Source organism: Nyctereutes procyonoides, unplaced genomic scaffold, assembly GCF_905146905.1.
Source record: "Nyctereutes procyonoides isolate TBG_1078 unplaced genomic scaffold, NYPRO_anot_genome, whole genome shotgun sequence".
Taxonomy (NCBI): domain Eukaryota; kingdom Metazoa; phylum Chordata; class Mammalia; order Carnivora; family Canidae; genus Nyctereutes; species Nyctereutes procyonoides.
The window spans coordinates 22,849,803-22,869,806 of NW_026575049.1; the positions used below are offsets into that span (position 1 = coordinate 22,849,803).

A 20,004-nucleotide genomic window follows, 5' to 3' on the forward strand; every position below is an offset into this window, starting at 1 on the left:
AACTTCTCCCTATCATTTGGTCATGGATATGCAGTGTTCTTGCCCTTATCTTCCCCAAATCTGTCCCAGGCCAATTAGTGGTGCAGTGGTTGCTGAGTTTCGTCCCAGAGGAACTGGGAATGAGGCTCTCCGCCACAGATACCTACTTGCCCAATTATGCATACCTGGAGTTGTTCATAATTTGAGCGTCGGCAGCGCTTACCATTGGCTCAGATACCTTGTACTCTAAACTGGAAGTGCTAAATATTTATCCTCACCAGCCATTGCCTGACCTGTGGCGGGGGCAGAACGTGGCTGGCTGTACAGGGTCAACGAGGGAGAGCCGTAATAGGGTCTGGAGGTGGGAACTCGTGGGTCACCAAATCCAGTGGGTCTCCGCATTGTCATTGCTGGGAACACTGTTACTGGTTTTCACCACCATGATCAGGAAGATTTTGTCTGCTATACAGATTTGTTTACTAAAGGTCTGCCCCCACCCCCGCCTTTTTTCCCCTCTCTTTGATGTGAAAGGTATCAGAGTTTCTGGAGAGTGTGAGGTGACCAGCCACAGCACACTGAGCCACCAGTCCTGCCAGAGGCAGAGCTGTCGGGCTTTTAATGGACTCAGTGTACTTTCCTTGGTTAAATGCGTCATTCCTATCGGGGGGAGGTGGAGGGACTGCTCTTTCTGGAATGGTGCTAGCCCCGGTCTGGGTATGTTGCATCCGACATTAAATCATCTCTCATAACAACCCTGAAGGCATATTCTTTCTCCCAGGAAATGCCCCCTCCCCTGGTTCATTGCTTGCTCTGGCCGCTGTACCCCATGGCCTACGACTTTTGCATAGTTTGTAATGTGTCGTTTTATTTAAATGACAAGTCAAGAACTGGTGATGATGCAGGAAGACTGTTTTTGAATTTCAGAGTGATGGAGACTCTAGATTCCTCCCCTAGATGCTTCTTCCTTCTTGTCTTCCTCTCTCACACATGCTGAGTTAACCGCAAATCCCCAAAGCCGTGTCTTACATAAGAGAGGTGACTGTTTTTCTCTCTCATGATAAGGAGTCCAGACGTTGTCTGTGCAGGGCCATTGAGGCAGCTCTACAGTGTCTGCAGAGGCCCAGGCTGCTGCTAACTTTTCCATTCAGCCTCATTCTCATGCTTGGAATGCAGCTGCTGGGACTAGCCATCACACACATGTTCCAGGCATAAAGAAGGGGAAAGGTGTAGGCAAAAGGCTTGAGCCAGACAAGTCTTTCTTTCTTTTTTTAAAGGCTTTGTTGGAAGCTTCTCTCAGCAGCTTCATTTTATTGACCAGGCTCTGTTACATAGAGATTTTATAGAGAGAAAAAGGTGATATTTTTTAATTTTTAATTTTTTTGCTGGGTACATAACTACTTTTATAAAAAGCAAAGCTCTCTGTTCGTAGGGGGGGAGGAGGGAGTATACATCAGGCAGGCAGCTGTAAGTCCCTGCCATCCTCTCTCTCAGTAAACATTTTGAGGATGCTTGTTCCATACTTGGTACAGGACTAAACCACATGGGGACGTGGAGAAAGCAGAAGTTTCATTGTTGGGGCCAGTGACCCACAGGGAATATAAAATGACAAAACATCCAAGGACACAGAAGTCAAGATTAGTCTAATTGTGTAATTAGACTAATTGAGCTAGTCCATCCATCAGAAATCTGAGGGCAGCTTTACATTCCAGTTGCCTGTCATTGACTGTTCCTGATGGTAAACTGTTCTTTATCCTCAGTAAATACACTGTACGTTGTTCAGTTCACTGTTATCCTTAGTCTCATCCCTGGAGTCCCAGCTGAGGCCCCTGGAGACAGACATGGGGCTGCAGAGCTCCTCAGCAAACATACAGAGCCCCTGAGACGCATATTAGTGAAGCAAGAATCTGTAACAGCCCAACCCAGCGCCCTAAATTCTTGATGCCCGTGGCTCTTTGCTTCACACCTGCCTTACCTGGGAGGAGGTGACCTTTCCTTCCTCCTCCCAGCAGAGCACCCTATGCCCTTTGGGGGCTGGTCAGACTCCCATGTCCAGAAATCAGCTCCCTCCCACCCTTGACCATCACTTCCTAATCACACAGTCCTTCCCCCTTGGGGGTCAGGGACTAGGATATAAACCAAGCCCATAAACACCACTGAGCATCTCATAGGCCTTGGGTGTGGTTAATCAAACAAATTAAGTGTCACTTAATTAATAAATTAATTATGGTGACTCAAGGAGAATTTGAGTTTTTTTTAAAGTTGAGTAGTAAATATTTTCCATCTGGTTTTAAAACTTCTATCGGGAGCATACAATTCTGGTAAATAAAACAGGTATTTAAAAACTTTTTATTGTGTGTTGTGGTCACCTTTGTGAGGGGAAAAAGAAAAAAAATGAGGGAACCATAACAGGGACAAACAGTGAATTCTTGCCATTTTCAACAACATGGATGGATCTCAAGGATGTTAGGCTAAGTGAAATAAGTCAGCGAAAGACAAGTGCTATATGATTTCATTCGCCTATGGAATCTAAAAAACAAAACAAAGGAACAAACAAAACAAAGCAGAAAGAGACTCATGGATACAGGAAACTGGTTTTCCAGAGGTGGGGAGGCCTGGGAGAGGGATTGGCGGGGGGGGGGAGGTGACATAAGGCAAGAGGATGAAGAGCTGCACACCTCCAGTTATAAAATATGTAAGTCCTGGGGATGTAAATGTACAGTATGGGGAATATAGTCAATAATACTGTCATAGCTTTGTTTGGTGACAGATGGTAACTAGACTTAACGTGAGGATCATTTCATAAAGTATAAAAAAAAGTCAAATCACTGTGATGTGTACTTGAAACTATTAGGATGCTGTATGTCGATCATACTTCAGTTTTAAAAAGTTTAAAAAAGGACAAACAGAAACTTTTGTAATAAGAGATGCAAGTACATCCACATAGAATCCGAGACCCCAAGAGCAAGAGATCTTCATGGGGTCATCTCCCCACATTTGCTGCTAAAGGGTTTTGAGGTCATGTTGCATTTTGACTACTGTAGGTAAAAAAGAGGAGTTCTCCACGCTCACTCTGAGGCCGCATCAGATTCAGCACATGGGGTACCAGCTCTCTATCTTCGCTGGAGGGGGGGCGTTGCTCATGACTCCGGTAAGAAACACTTAGGGAGAAACAGATGAAGTGCTCTTTTGAGGACTGGTGGTGGGGACCAGATGAGTAGATCTGGTTTTTAGTTTCCCAATGGTGCTCATGTTTTAAGGGGTGACCAGCCCTGTGTTCCAGGTCCCTCACATGTTCATTTTTGTTGGACCATATGCCAACACAACCATTAGAAGTCTGTATTTCTCCATCTTCTGACCATCACCCTCTGCCAGAGGCCAAAACTAGACTCTCGCAGCCTCTGGCTGTGCCCCAACTGGCTACATCTTCCAGGGCAGGAGCAGCTGCAGACCTTTGGTGTCCATCAACCACACTTCGAGGGCCTCCATGTTTCCTTGAGTTCTCAGGGCCTTTCTTCCTGGATGGCCTTTGTCTCCTAAGTACCACAGTGTGGGGACTTGCATTCAGTTCTCGAGGTCAGTGCTTGTCTGGAAGGGGAGAACCAGTCCGAGTCTCCAGTGTAGCCACTCCAGCACCACCACCAACCTCGTGAGAGCTCTGCTGAGTGGGCCCCTGCCTGGCCCAACCCTGCTTCTCAGCCTCAGTTCCACTCCCAGAATCATCAGCTCTTCCAGGGAAGATACAATTGCATAGCTTCAGATCCCCCGTGAAGAGTCCTTCTCACCTGGAACTTCCATCTCTCAGACCTCATGGCTTCCTTGGCTCTCCCATACCTTCATTTTATCTTATAGTTGTTTTCAACTGGAATGTTAGCACACCAGGAATTACTCCATCCTATCCTGAACCAGTTGAAGTCTGTTAGTTTTATTAGTCTTTCCCAAGTAATAACTTTAATTTTTTCTCATATATTTGTTTTACATTTGTGTATTTCTGCTGTTACCTCAATGATTGTTTTCTTTCTACTTGATCAGGATTTAATTTGCTTTTTTTTTTTTTCAAACTTCCTGAGATAAAATGTTAGATTGTTGCTCTTTAGCCTTTATTTCTCTCGTGTATGACTCGATGGCTACACATTGCCCTCTAGGTACAGGCTTAGCCATATCTACAAGTTTTGGTATATCACTCATTGTCATTCAGTTTAAAATATGTTATAATTTCCCTTGTGATTTATTTTTTCCAGTGGTTTATTTAAAAAGTGTAATGTTTAATTTCCACACAGTTGGGATTTTCTAATTCACTTTTATTATTGATGTTAAAATCGATTCCATTGTGAACAGAGAGTAAATTCTAAAGTCTAAATGACTTCAGCCTATCTTGTGAAATATATTGAGGCTTGGATTATGACCTGACATAGAGACAATTTTGGTAAATGTTCCATGAGCCCATGAAAAGAATGCATACTTCACTGTGGTCCTTCAGTTTTTTTAAGTATGTCAATTAGATTGATTTCATTAATTGTGTTTTTTTGGAACTTCTGTATTCTTATCAAATTTAAACCTGCTCACTCCATTAGCTGTTGAGAGAAGTGTGTTGAACTCTTCCAGCTGATTGTGAACTTGTCTAGTGAAGATCCTTCTTTATTCAGTTGATTGTTGCTTTTTTCACTTTGAAGCTAAATTATTGGTTGCACATAGATTTAGAATTGCTGCAACTTCCTGTGAATTATCTCCTTTATCATTATGACATGACTCTTGATACAGAGTAATGCTACTTGCCTTCCAGCCTATTTTTGTCTCATAATAACATAGTTACTTCAGCTTTTGATTCATGTTTGCATAGTGTCTGCTTTTCTGTCCTTTCACTTCAAACTTTCTGGGTGCTTATATTTCGAGTAAGTTGTCTTATACGCGGAATATAGCTGATATTTTAGAAGGTTAGGTTGTGACAGTCAGTCTTCTATTTGGAGTATTTAATTACTAATATTGTTGGTTTTATATCTCTCATCTTAATATTTTTTTCTATTTGACCCAGCTTTTTCATGGGTCTTCTTGCCTTTCTTTAGAATATCCTACTATTTCTATTAATCCATTTGCCCTTCTGTTAGCTTGTCGGTGAGAACATTCTTCTGCCACTGGTATAGAGGCTACACTAGTGATTACAACATGCATCCTTGTCTTATAGTTTGTAGTTAAACACAGATTATTATGTTGACTACTTCCCTAACAGGGTTAGATTTAAAATGCTAAATTTTAAAAATGCTTTAATTTCACTTACCCCTATCTTTTGTGTTATTGTTGTTGTGCATTTAAATTATACATGTAGGTTAAACAAGACACTATTATTATTACCATTATTATAGTAAATAAGCTGCCATATGTGTCTACGTGTGTATGCTGCTCTTATTATTTCCATCTTACATTTTTGTGCTAGCACCTACGCTCATTTTTATTCTAAAGACTTCCCTTTTGTCCTTCTGCTAATGCAAGAGTACTGGCAGCTATCTTGCTGAGTTTTCATGGTTTACACTGTTTTCCTTAGTTTTTACCTCACATCCTTTTTCTCTCCAGGACCCCACCTTACATTTAGTTGTCACATCTCCTTAGCTCCTCTTGGCTCTGACATTTTCTTTCTCAGACTTCCCTTGTTTTTGACTGACCTTGGCAGTTGTGAAGATTACTGGCCAACTATTTTGAAGAATGTCCTCTGTTGGGATTTGCCTGATATTTTTCTCATGATGAGACCAGAGTAATGTTTTGGAAGGAAGACCACAGAAGTAAAGTACCCCTTCTCATTGCATTCTATCAGGGGATATGCCATCAACATGGCTGATTACTGTTGATGTTGACCTTGGTCACCTGGCTGAGCTTTCATTCTTTTCCACTGTAGACTTACTTTTTTTTCTCTCTCTCTTTGCATTCTGTGCTCTTTGGGGAGAAGTCACTATGCATAGCCCACAGTAAAGGAATGGGAACCTATTATGCTCCACCTCTTTAAGGGAGAATATGTACATAAATTTTTTGGAATTCTTCTGCATGGGAGATTTGTATCTTCTATCCCATGTATTAATTGATTCACTTATTTATATCAGTATCCACTCTTGCCTCATTATCCTTTAAATGTCTCTATGATCATTAATAGGGTTTCCTTTTCTACTACTGATTTTGGTAAATTTATTAAATCTTTTCTCTTGTTTATTGAATAGTTTAGCTGATGGTTTATCACTTTTATTGATCCTTTTTATAAAACAAGCTGTGTTTTCATTGATTGTCTCAATTGTTTGTCCATATTCTATTTCAGTCATTTCTGGTCTTATCTCATTTCTTTTCTTCTACTTTACTTACTTATTTTTATTTCCTTGGGGTTTAATTTTCCTGACACATAAGGGTGTTCTTCTTGGCAGGCTCACCTTGAGAACCTGGTAAAAGGCCTAGTGGTAAAATCTGTGAAAATATGGCCACCTCCAAAGACTGGTTCCCCATGAGTTTCTGAGTCTTAGGCTAATCCTTGCTCACCCTCCAGCAGTTTGCCAAAATTACCACTTACGTGTTCCTACCAGTTTGTGGCTCTAATAGCTTCTGTTCCAGGTTAGCTGATCTTGGCTATGATAGTATGTATTCACCTGTCTTCCAGATATCAGATTTCTCTGATGGCTCTAAAAAGTTACTGATTTTCAGTATGTTCAGACTTTTTCTTGTTGTAACAATGGAAGTGATAACTTTCAAACTCTTCACATGTTAAATCTGGATGCAGATGTTCAGTCTTTTTAAAGATATTTTAGCTGGGAATAATGGCATTTTAGGTTGGCGATTACTCTCTTCTGGCATTTTTAAGATATCATTCCATTGTCTTCTGGCTTCTGTCAGGTGTGTGGATAAATAAACCATCAGTCTTATGTTGCACATTTAAGTGGATTGTGTCTTTTTCTTTCTCTAGCAGTTTTTAGGTTTTTTTCTTTTGGTCTTTGGATTTTAGCAGCTTTCTATATGTGTTAAGGTGTGGCTTTCTTTGTTTGCATTCTGCTGGGGTTTGCAGATCTTGAATCTGTAGGTTGATGTGTTTAATAAAAATTCCCAGCTCTTGTCTCTTTTCTTTGTTAGGTCCTGTTCTGTGTCTTTCTTGGTCTCCAGATATGTATGTTAGACCTGTTCACAGTATCTCACTTGTAGCTTACTCTCTTATGTACTTTCCACTATTTTTCCTTCAGGGCTTCAGTCCCAGAATTTTCCATTGACCTGTCTTCCAGTTCGTTGATTCTGTGTTCTACTTTTTCTAACCTGTGGTTAATTTTATTCACATAGTTCTTAATTTTAGTAATTTTTTCAGTTGTGGGATTTACATTTGGTTGTTTTTAATACATTCCATATTTGTGTCTTTTCTTCTGTTGTCTCAACATATACCTGTATTTTCTTAAACATATTTATATCTCCTTTAAAAATTCATTTTTTTTCCTGCTAACTCCAGAATCTGGGTCATCTGTAGATTTTCCTCTATTGTCCTTTTATCCCCTTGATTTGGGGTCACATGGCCCTGTCTTTTGGAATGCCAGACAGATTCTTATTAAAGATGAGATATTGTGTTAAGAAAGTAGAGAAGCTCTAGATAGTGGCTCCCTTTCCCTGCTGATCAGATAGAATGGGGACTGATGACCTTAACCTAGTTAGGGACTGAGTTGATTTGAGGCTGGATTGCAGTTTCTCAAGGCTCCATTTGCTTGGGGTTTTTTTAACCTCCTATTCCTAATATAGCCTCTAAAGTTTATAAGAGAAGCTGGGTTATTCTCTGAGCCCTTGCTCCTGAGAAATCCTGAACTTCAACCTTTGTTTTCTTGGGACCACAAGGTGACAAACAAAATCCCATCTTTGTTTTAGAGACTTTCTGCCTTGATTCTTAGTCTTCTGCCTTGCACAGCTTCCAAACTCCGCAAACATCTTGAGGAGAGAACAGGCAGTGTTGGGTTCAGTTCTTTGCTTTCCCTTCTCATGAGTCATCTATTTAAGTCTCTGGTTTTGTTGTCAGATTCCATGAACTCATCACAAGTTCTGTTTGCTTCTCCACTTGCTGGTAGTGACTGACTGCCTGGACCACCAGCCCCAGCCTAAGCCTCTTGCCCTGCCCCCACAATGCATGAAGGAGAGTTCTGAGGGCTCCCCCTCCTCTCAGATTATTGTCCCTTTGAATCCTAGTTGCCTCAGCAGCTTTCTGTACTTCAAAGAGATGTTTTGCTATATTTTATTTGGATTTTCTGTTCTCACTGGAAGCATAGACCTACTGTAAGGAAAGGTGTTCCAACACACAGAACATCAGTCATTCCATTTTTGATGAGCATTCACTTCTCTTTTGTTTTTTTTTAAGATTTTATTTATTTATTCATGAGAGACACAGGCAGAGAGGCAGAGACACAGGCAGAGGGAGACGCAGGCTCCCTTCAGGGAGCCCGATGTGGGACTCAATCCCAGGACCCTGGGATCATGATCCTAGCCGAAGGCAGATGCTCAACCACTGAGCCACCCACGTGTCCCCTCTTTTCCTTTTTAAAATCTCTTTAAACTATCTTTCTTTAACATGCTAATGTGTTTATTTCTATAGAAGAAAATCCCAGGAGTAGGACTGCTTGGTCTGACATAATACATATAAATACATGTTGTCTATTTGCCTTTAAAAAAAAAAAGATTGATTGATTGATTGATTGATTTGAGAGAGGGTGGGGGGAGAGAGAGATCATGTGGGAGGGGCAGAAGGAGAGAGAATCTCCTGCAGACTCCCTACTAAGCATGGAACCAGATGCAGGGCTCCACTCACAACCCCAAGATCATGACCTGAGCCGAAATCAAGAGTAGGACAGTCAATTGACTGAGCCACCCAGGTGCCCCTGTTTGCTTTTTAAGACCACACTATAGCATTTATTATTTCTGATAGCTATGTAATAGAGTATCTTTTTTTCCAACCCCTGTTAGCAATAGGCATGATAGCTCTTTTAAATTTTTGCTGGTCTGGTAGTTTTAAAGTAATAGCTCAGTTTAACTTTAATTTGTATTTATTCCCTGACTACTTGTAAATGTATAATGTTTTTGCTATTAGGATTTGTTTTCCTGTGAGTGGCCTATTTACATCCTTTGCCCTCTTGTCCACATTTAAGAAATGTTTATTATAGATATCATTTTTTATCCTGTGCTCTTAAGAAGCTTTGAGTTCCCAGTTTTTCCCCATCCTCTGGATTCCTACCCCTGGAACTTTCTCCCTGTAAAGTGCTGTATCTCTCTTAATTAGACCCCAGCCTCTGCCCTCCCAGCTTCTATGGCTCTTCTTTGATACTTTCCCATTTGACAGGCTCCAGCCTGGTTCTCTCCTGAGGGCACTGCTTCCCCATAGCCCCATCTCCCTCACTGAGATGTGGGGTCAACGGGGGCAGTTGTCTGTGTTTTTTGCGTTCTCTGCCCCATCTCTAGCATCTGAAACAGGGGCCAGCACATACGTGCTCAATAAATTCTTTTTGAATGAACTCAATCAGTTTTGAAAAGCATGGTAGTGTTTTGGTTTAAAATGTGAACTCTGGAGCCAGGCCACCAGACCTGAAATCACAGCTCTGTTATTTAATACTTACATGACCTTGGGCAAGCCTCTCTGGACCTCAGTTTCCTTATCCCTAAAATGGAAATCATAGTAGTAGCTACATCATAGGATTGTTATTAGAACTAAATGAGCACACATATATACATTAGTTTCCTAGGGATTTGTAACAAATTACCACAAACTAGATAGCTTGACACAACAGAAATTTATTCTCTCACAGAGAGAAGCCACGAGTCTGAAGTCTAGGTATCAGCAGCCATGGTTGTAGTGGAGGATCCTTCCTTTCCTTTACTCCTCCAGCTTCTGATGGTTGCTGGCAGTCCTTGGCATTCCTTGGCTTTGTAGCTGCCATTAATCCAATATGTGACATCTTCCTTTGGTGTCTCTGTGTCTCTACTTGGTGCCTCCTCTCTGTGTGTCTAAGTCCACAGTTTCCTCTTACAAGGATTGCATTCATTGGGTTGAGGGCTCTCCCTAATCCAGTACACCTCATCTTAGCTTGATCACATCTGCAGAGACCCTGTTCCCATTAAAGGTTACATGCACAAGAACCTGAGTTAGGATGTCTGCACATCTTCTGGGGGGACATAATTCAACTCAGTACAATATGTAAACTCTTCCAATAGGGCCTGGTCTTTTTGTTCACTCTTGTATCCCAACTGCCTTCAACAGTACTTGGTATATAGGTGTCCAAAAAAAATCTGTTGAATTAATTAATTGATCAACACTTTGTCTACTGCACTACAAATATATTTTCAAATCTATCATTCATCTTTTTGTTTTATATCTTTTCCATTAAAATGTTTTAAGTTTTGTACAATCAAGTATATTTGTCTTCTTTCCTGTCTTCATTTTCTTTTTTTAAAAATAGATTCTGGGTTTGTAGCCTTGGTTAATAAAGTGTCATGCCTCGAGCCCCCAGGCCCCTCTTTCATATTTTACAGACAATCTCCTGAACTTTCTTGCAAGAATTTTTACTGTTTTATTTTTTTAATAAAATGCTTAATCCATATGGAATTAGTTTTTGTATATGGTGTAAGATGGGGGTCTTTTATATTTTCCCGCTGGATTATCGTTTGTGAAATTCTCATTATACTTGGGTCTAAGTCTGGAAATTTCCACCTTGTTACACTGATCTATACATCTTTTCCATATCGATGCAGTGTGGTGGGGTTTTGCTTTTATTTTTTTAGTGAAACTGATCTTTCCTCATTTTTCTCCCTTTTTACATTTTTTTTGGTTATTCTGAGGCCGTGTTTATATTTGTCCATATGAACTTTATCCATTTGCATTATTAGGATCTCCCTAAATGCATTATTAGGATCACAGTTGGACTTCCATTAAACTTATTAAAAACGTATCTGCTTTTGAAATCAGGAAGAGAGAACGTAACAGAATGTGCAGAAGACAAGAGCAGAGAGCCTGTCATTCCACAGGGGAGTGTGGCCATTCAGGGTCCCTCTCTCCTGCTACACTCTACTTGGCCCTCAGCTCTGGGACTCACAGCTTGTGTCCACTTGCCCTTTGGACCACAGATCTGATCCTGGGACTTGAGAATAGCCCCGTCTGAAGGAGGAATGGCTCATCTGCCCTTATCTTCAGTCATCACAATCTGTTACTCATCTGCTCACGGAACACTAAGATTTTACACATGTATGCAAGAATGAGCAGGTTCTGGATATTTGCCTCTAAAATTACGCGTCTGGTCGATTTACTCGTTACACCTGGAATTCCGCTTGACATTGAAAAGCTGTCAAATCACTGTGTCTTATATTCTCAGACTGAGGCTGTCTCATTTCAAAATTTTTGAAGGTTAATTTTGGTTCAGCATTTTGTCCTTCTGAGCGATCGGAACACAATTTTAGTCTTGTTGGGTTCTACAAGGATAATGTATTTTTAAAAGTCTAAACCAAATCATGATTGTCATCATCATGCTTGCAGCAAAAAAGAAAAGAAAAACTACTGTCTTACCACTTGGTGATCACTGTTGACAAGGCATTCCTGTGTCTCGAAGGTCCAGAGTTGGGTGCTAAGGTTGGAGAAAGGATTGGTTTTGAAAATGTTAGGGCAGTACCATCGCTGGGGGATGAGGTGGAGTTAGGTCAGGTGGACCAGACAGATCTAGCCTATAGACTAGAAATTTCTAGATTTGAGGTGTGGTCGGATTATGATCATGGTAGGTTTCTGGTGGTCACAGCACTGTCACCAAATGTATGGACTTTCATAGATGCAAAGAGTTGGAAAGGCCCTCAGAGCTCATATACCTGCCATGATCCCCTCTTCACCCCAGCTCCTCTGTTGTTCACCATATCAGAGGGCAGGGATGTTGAGCTTGGTCGTGTGGCTTTCTCTGACATGGTATGTGGTAGATGTGACCTGAGCAGCAGCCTTAGATCTGCTGTGTGCTCTAGGGTGGCCTTATGCCCCAGAGACCTGCTGGTAGAAGAGCTTTCCCAGACAGCTCTCATCCCTTTAGTCTGATCCCCAGAAGGAACGCACATGGAACAGGCCTAAACCCAACCTGCAGCCTGACGCCAAGCCCAGTCAACCCACAGCCTGCATCAGGAATACCTAGCCAAACCCATCTTACATCTGCCAAACTGCCCTTGACCTGCATACCCACAAGTGTGAGAGTAAATGTTTGTTTTCTTGTCAGCCACTGGGCTTTGTCGTGCAGAAGCTGGCTCATGGAGTTTCCAAACATGTGGTACATAAAGGCTCGGGAACACCCAAACCCAGTCCTATGCAGGCTGCCCAGGCTGTGTCATTTGAATGGGGAGTGACACACTTCCCAGCCTGTGGCTGTGCCTGTTATTTCTAGAGCCAGAAGCTACAACTGTGAATTCAGACTCAGTCACTAGTGCTGATTTGTTGTCACTGGCCACCAAGCATCTCTGGGCAGTAGCCCATACCTGAGTCACTGGAGTGTCTACATACTACTCCCATGTAGCCCTGGGCTCTGGGTTCCTCATGGGTAAGAGGTAAAGTGGCAGCTATGCTATCAGGCTCCCCTCCCCATGCTGAGTCACAAGACAATGCTATCCCACAGTGTCCAGCTGGCATGTGTCCACACCTTTGCTCTGCCACTCAACAGCTGTGTCTCTCCAGGAAATAGTTGGTTTATTGAGCCTTCTGCCTAAACTTTGATCTCCTTATTTGTAAGACAGAATATGTCATAGCTTTGTCGAGGAGCACTGTGAAGTTTAAGATAATGCATGGAAGTCACTGGGTACAGCGGCCAGCACCTAGTAGAACTTTAGCCACCGTCTCTTTCTCTATGACACCTGTGAAGTTTCCATCACCACCTGGTGTCAGGAAGGAGTGGGGATGGCTGTGAGACCAGCTCTGGCCCTTGTCATTAGGCTGTCAGTGCTGGGACTCTGCTTGAGATGGTTGCCAGCTTGAACTCTCACACCTGAGCCACTGTCACGTGGAACACGCAAGCAAATACTTGCTGTAAGAAATGCTGAAGGAGGCTCTTCAGGATGAATGAGTTTGAGTCTGGGTGGGGCTCAGATGACCAAGAAGGAATAAGAAACACTGGAAATGGTATATATCCAATTACATATAGAAGGCTATTATTTTTTTAAAAGATTTATTTTTATTTATTTATGATAGAGAGAGAGAGGCAGAGACACATGCAGAGGGAGACGCAGACTCCACGCCGGGAGCCCGACGCGGGACCTGATCCCGGGACCCCAGGATCGTGCCCTGGGCCAAAGGCAGGTCCAAAACCGCTGAGCCACCCAGGGATCCCGACTATTATTATTATTATTATTATTATTATTATTATTTGTAATTACAAAATGTATCTGAAGGCCACCTGGGTGGCTTAGTTAAGTATCTGCCTTTGGCTCAGGTCATGATTTCAGGGTCCTGGGATTGAGCTAACATCAGGCTCCCTGCTCAGTGGGGAGTCTGCTTCTCCTCTCCCTCTGTGTGGCACTCTCTCTCTCTCTCTCAAATAAATAAATGGAAAAATCTTTTAAAATGCATATGAGTGCTTAAAGCAAGCATTGTAACATTGCTTGGGCTTATAATCTATGTAGATCTAGAACAAAGGTCAACTGTAGCTTAGTGGACAGGTGGCAGAGTAAGGCCTATATGGTTGCAAGAGTTCTTCATTTTATGTGAGGTGGTTCAATATGAACTCTAAATAGCCTGTGAATAGGTAGGGGTCTATATTATAATCCCCAGAGCAACCATCAAAAAGGAGATGCAAAGAGGCATAGCAAACAAATATTCTTCACACAGAGACTGGTGGATGTTTCTCTCCTCAGATGCTCTGCAGTGGCTGGGCTTGGAAAGACAGAGTCAGTCGCCCAACTTCTTGTTGTGGGCACCACTTGAGAATGCCTGTCTTCACCAAGAGAGCCAGCAGTATTTCCACGGAACGATGTGGCATCGTGTGGGAGAGGCAGTCTGCAATCTAAGGGACATCCCAGGGATGGCGGAAGTGACGATTTTGTGAATCAAATTATTCTAGGCCACGGCCGGTCACTCTTGGAGGAACTTTCTTAGGGAAATGCCTCTTTAAAGAGACAAAAGGACTTGACTTGAATAGTTAAACATTTTGAAATCTGCTTTATTAATGCTGCGGTTTAGGTTTACGTTGTATGGTAAACTGTCTCCAAGGGTCATGATAAATCTAGTTGATTTGCTGTCGTGTTCATCTTAGAAATGAGAGTGTGCAAGGGGAAGCTCTAGAGACATGTGTTGGTAAAGTGCATAGTGCCTCTTCTAGCCATCACACCCTCTGGGTTTTGCGTCCTGTGTGATTCTCTGTGCCCAAAAGGGATTGCATCCTGCAACCTCTGGGCCGGCTGCTTACGGCATGCCCAGCCTCCCTGGTGCTTCACAAGCCTGCAGGCTGTGAGACATTTGCCTACAGACATTTCCTTACTATCCATTGCATATGTTTTTATGAAAGGACCAAGCAGGAGGAATTTGCAATGAATAATTCATGTGTAATTGTTTTCAAAATATAAAGTTATTTTTCAAAGAAAGCAACCAATCTATCCATTTTGGAGTCCCCCTGCTGCCACTTGGGTGCTTCTGCGTGGGCCGCAGCTTTCCATCGAAACACTCATGCCGTCCCGCACTGGGCCAGGCTCTGCCACAGAGCTGGGACAGGGTGTGTGTGCAGATGGCGTGGAGCTGTCAGCATTCCCAGCCAGCATTGCCTGCACAGGTCCCCAGGCAGGCCTTTGGGATAGCCTTGGACTCTAGTCCTGCTCTCCACCGAGTCCCTACAGGCGATACCACATGGCTACATTCCCTTCCCTTTCCACCCGGCTTCCAATCCTGCACCAAACACATCCTGCAGCTTGCTGACATCAACTCATACACACAAGCCAAGCCAAGGCCAGAGCCTGACCTACTGGGCCAGTGCAGATACATCGAGCCACTGTCACATTCCGTGCATTACTGACACTGACAGTGAGAATAAGAACCAGCCAATGATGCCAGCCCCCCTGGGTCCTAGCGCCGTACACCAAGAAGGATGTGCCCAAACAGAAGGAACCAATGACTGCACACAAATTGTGGATACCCTGCTGCCGCTCAGCGGGTTTACATTTTGCAGCTCGAGTCTGAAGAGGACGTAGCAGAAGGCTCAGTATCTGTAAAGGCCTCAGTACCATCCTGACATGTGACACGGAATAAGCATGATGGTGGTGATGATGGTGTTGGTGGTGATGATGATGGTGATGGTGGTAATGGTGGTGTTGGTAGTGATGATGGTGGTAGTGGTGGTGATGATGTCATGATGATGATGGAGATGGTGGTGGTGGTGATGAAGTCATGATGGTGATGATGGTGATGGTGGTGATGTTGGTAGTGGTGGCGATGTCATGATGATGGTGATGATGGTGTTGATGATGGTAATGAAATTGGTGGTAGCAGTGATGAGTACTGTCTCATCTCACCCCCTTACCTTTCCCCCTTCAGCTTCCTCCACAGAATGCAGTCAGTGCGATGCTGACCCTTCTGTCCTCTGCTCTCCAACTTGCTGTGGCTTCCTGTGGCATCATAGCCCCCGACATATGTCAATGGCTGGTCTGTGTATTTCCTGCCCCCTTCCCTCTCAAAACACAGACTAACCCTTCTTTCAAAACTGGTCTCCAGACTCTTCTGCTCTCCCAGACAGATTTCCTTCATCTGTCCTGGGCGAGTTCAGTCATGCTGGATGTTTTTGGCCCTTTGATGCACAAACACATTTTAAAGTGTGATTCAGTGTTCTCTTCTGGAAGAAAACCCATGTTTTCAAATTTAAATTGTGGTGCTTTGAGAGTAGCAGGGATGGAGGGGAATTTACCTATGGCGGGTAATACCAGCCAGGTTGCTGGCCTACTGGCCACTGACAAAGGGGGTGCCAACATCATCTGCTTCTTGAACAGCCCAACTCATCAGTTTCTTCTAGGAAGGCATCATTAGATAATTCTGCTTCACTGTTTGCAATGCAGGGAAGTGCATTTTTTCAGTTGTCCTCCCACCACCACCACTACTCACACAAAATGGAAACCTTTAGTAAGCAGTGGGCTCTGTGTGGTGGAATGAAGGGAATTCATGGATGACTTTCAGTGAGTGCACTCACATAAGGAGAGGAAAGGGTCCGTGGATGCCCTCTCCCCCACAAAAAACCATTGTAGCTTGCAGTTTCAACTGAAGATCATAATGAAACTTGAGTAAAAATTTTTGTTTTCCCTCCCCAAACCACCTTGCTTTATTTTGTTCGTGTTTCCTAGGGTATATGTGAATATAAATCTAACTTAGGAGACTCGAAACTCACTGCAGTCACAGCAGATGTGAATTTAGATGTCTTGGAAGGCATGGCCTTTGGAAAGGTTTGCAGTGCCAACTGCAGCCCCTAGCGCCATGCCCACTGAGGCCAAGGCTGGGAGCCCACTTACTCCTTTGTTCACTCACTCACTCAACAAACAGACCTTGCCTTGGGCCAGGGAGTCAGGCCACCCGGGCCCCGCCCGCAGGGAGACTGTGGGTGGAGGCAGACAAGTAACAGTCACAGGCTGGAGCATAGGGGCAGTGGCTGGAGGAGCTCAGCCAGCAGGGAGGCAGGGAGTCCACCGCAACCTAACTGCCTCTCCCTCCATTTTCTTCCTTTCCAGGTACTGGAAGCTAGTGGAATGCCCATGGATGATGACCAGTACGCTCTGCTGACGGCAAAAATAGGATATAAGAGAGAAGGGATGAGTTATCTTGATTTTGCAGCAGGATTTGAAGGTAGCTAATCACCAGCGCAAGCCCCGCAGGGACAGAGCCCCCCCGCTGGTGGCGCCACCAGTCATCCAGAGCCCTGAGCCCTGCCTTGAGGCCGCTGGGTTGAAGCAGTGTGAGCTGAGATGCTCAAACAGTGTGTGTTCTAAGACTGGCAACAGACATTTTTGTTTGATTTTATCTGACTGTGTTTCGGCCTTTTCTTTTCGCTAAACCAAACTGTGAGTGCAGAATTTTGCCTGACAGAGCCTTCTACAGACTTAGAGCACAAATGGTTTCTAAAATTTGCTTCAAAGCCTATGCTTCTTCAATCACGCTTCCTGTCCTTTGGGATTTTCCTCCTGAGAATAGATACTGTTTGTGGTTAGTGGCACCCATATACAAACAAGGCAAGTATCCTTCCTCCTTTTTTTGTAGATAAAGACACACAGATGCTAAAAAATTCAATGACATGCCCAAGATCACTCAGCCACTGGCCCTCACCTCCTGCTGCCCCAAAGCAGTTGCCAGGAAATTCTTCACGTGTGGTGCGCTCAGGCCTGGAAGCTGTTGTCACCCGCTCTTACTCTCCCCTGGCCACACACCTGGCAGAGACGTGATGAGCAGCTGGCCTCCCCTCTCTCTGCCGAGTCATCCTCCCCCTGGTCTCCACTCTTGCTGACATTTAAATGGACAAATCAGCCCTCTAGAAAAGCTGCAGAAATCACACAAACATGTTGATGGAATACTCTATGATTTTACAGCAAATGCACTGCAGACTGGACAGAGCAGGACGCAGAAGCCCTGTTCGCGTTTTGCCATCCTTCCCACGTTCTGTCTGGGAGATGACTGGGCAGTGTGATGGGTCTCTCCTAGAGAGACTGGCAGCTGGGACTCCTCCCCGGGAAAATGCATCTGACCATGGCAGATGAGCATTTGACTGTCCTATCCTAGGGGAGAGGAGGTCCCACGTGCATGAAAACAGGCTTCTGATTCGAGAAGCCATAGAATTTTAGAATGGTGACACTTTGGGTATATATTTTGACATTTTTGAAGGAAAACAAAAAGAAGGAAAAGGAACTTACATTTATTTTAGTGCTTCCAGTATGCTAGGTGAGTTCATTTTTCAAGTGAGGAAATGGGGGCCCCGGGTACATCAGTCACTTGCCCAGGGTCCTGGGGCAGTGAGTCCCTTACAGGATGGAAATTTGACTCAATAGCCATCAGTTGCTCTTGGCTTCCTCCCCACCTCTGTTCTTTCCCTCCGCTCTCCTCCTCCTTCTCCACCTCTCATCAGTCTCCCAGCGCTGCCTGTCTCCTCTAATAGCCAGGTGCTCACGGGGGTGGGGGTAGAGACCCAGGCCCCAGCTGGCCCCGGGCTAGGGGTCTGGGGTGTGCATGGCAGAGGGGACTTAAGTAGAAGGGGATAGTATTATCTGCCAGGTGGAGTGAACCTGAGGGAGGCCACTCCAAGCCCAGGTGGAGGTGACATAGAAGCCAGGTTCAAGGAGACTGGACCATAGGATGCCCATGAGCTCCGACACTCTGCCCACTGTCTATCCTGCAGACCACAGTAGTGGGGAGAGGGTGGTTGTGACACCTGCAGAGAACCACATCTAAAATAAAGTCCTAGGTTTATAGCCTGGCTTTAAACAAGGCCACACTCCAGTGATCCCAACCTGATGGAAATGGCTTGTGGTGTTTTTTTTTTGTTGTTTTGTTTGTTTGTTTGTTTGAAATGGCTTGTTTTTTAAGTAGAGACTATAGTTTCTTCCTCAGTTTTAGGGGAGAGAAAGGATATAACCCAGTAATTAGCCTCAGGGCTCTTGAATCTGGCAGGCCAGGGTTCAGCGTTGCTGTCCGTGACCTTGGGGAAGTCGGGGGGGGGGGGGACCCCTTGTGCCTCCATCCCCTCATATGTAAAATGGGCGTAATAATAGATTTCCTTGTGAGTAAATAAAGCACAAGAAGAGAATCTACCTCTTAAGGTTGTTGAAAGACCAAAAAATATTTGAAGGCCCCTCGTACAGTGTCCAGCAGATATGTGGTCAGGAAACACCTGGCGGATTAACAAATATGATTGTCTTACACATTGCTATGTTTGGGGCATGAATCTAGGAACCAAAACAAGGCAGTAATTCTCACTCACTGCCTCTGGCAATGAGAAATGAGCAGGATGTAGTCCTGCCCTGTTGGAAGAATAGGCATGGTGGTCGCTGTGTGCTGGACAGGAGCGCGGCCCTGCCATCTAGAACAAGTTCTTTTTGCAGTGATATCTAAGACACTGAAGGAAAAGAAACCAGAGCATAACAACGTTAACGCTTAAGTTCATTTCACAAGCCTTATTTCTGTATTTTGGCAGGATTTGGGGCGGGAAGAGAAGCAGTATTGAAATAAAGAGGTATGTGTGCCACTAATGGAAGTCTTCTGGTTTATGTCATTGTTTCAGATGCTAAAATGAGCAGGCCAGAAGTGATCCCATTGCAGACTCCAGTTCTTTCCAAGACTAATTTGGACAGATACTTTATAACCGCTGAAGAGTGCCTGAAGCAGTTCCCCCAGAGACTGAAGGAAGCCTTCCGGGTAAATTATGACCTGTCTGCTGTTTGGCTTATCTGGACACCCCCAAACCCACCTTGCTCCCAGCTATTCAGCCATGCTGGCTCTGATTCCTGGAGCCCTTCATGTTCTGCTCATCACGGGACATAGCACTTCTCTCCATAGACTCAGGCTCACCCCTTCTCTCCTTCCTGGGGAAGGGGACTCGGGCTTCACTCTGCCATCCCCTTCCCTCCCTGAGGTCCTTCCCTCCTGCCACTTTGCTGGGTCTGCCTTCTGCCTCTCAAAAGCCTTGGAGAAATAAGGAGGGGCAGTGGGGAGGGATGGGTCAGGACATCCTGAGTTACAGGCAATTTAGGATCCATTTGTCCATTCTCTCTAAGCCACCCATTCACTCACCAGATGAGTATTACATGCTTAGGATATGCTGGAATGTCTGCTAAAAGCTGGGGATGAAAGGTAGGATCTGCATCCGAGTTCAGACACATGGGATTGGATTGCCTGTTGTAGAGGGAACAGTAGTGTGCCATGGGGACACAGGGAAAAGACCCCACTAAGGAGGACTTCCTGGCAGAGGTGGCCCCTGAACTGAATCCTAAACCCTCAGCATGTGCCGACTGGAAAAAGAAAGGAGCAAACAATAGAAGAGGGAACTTGCTGAAGGCAGGTGGCGGACAGGTCCT

General features: G+C 44.2%; 1 protein-coding gene across 1 annotated transcript in view; it reads left to right on the plus strand.

Annotated features, from left to right (window-relative positions):
• Positions 1–20,004, plus strand: part of EFCAB6 (EF-hand calcium binding domain 6) — a 239,622-nt gene that overhangs the window by 131,437 nt on the left and 88,181 nt on the right. The window contains exons 19-20 of the mRNA XM_055327800.1: positions 16,675–16,789; positions 19,212–19,345. Of these exons, the coding sequence (XP_055183775.1) occupies positions 16,675–16,789; positions 19,212–19,345 (249 nt within the window). The remainder of the gene's footprint in view (positions 1–16,674; positions 16,790–19,211; positions 19,346–20,004) is intronic.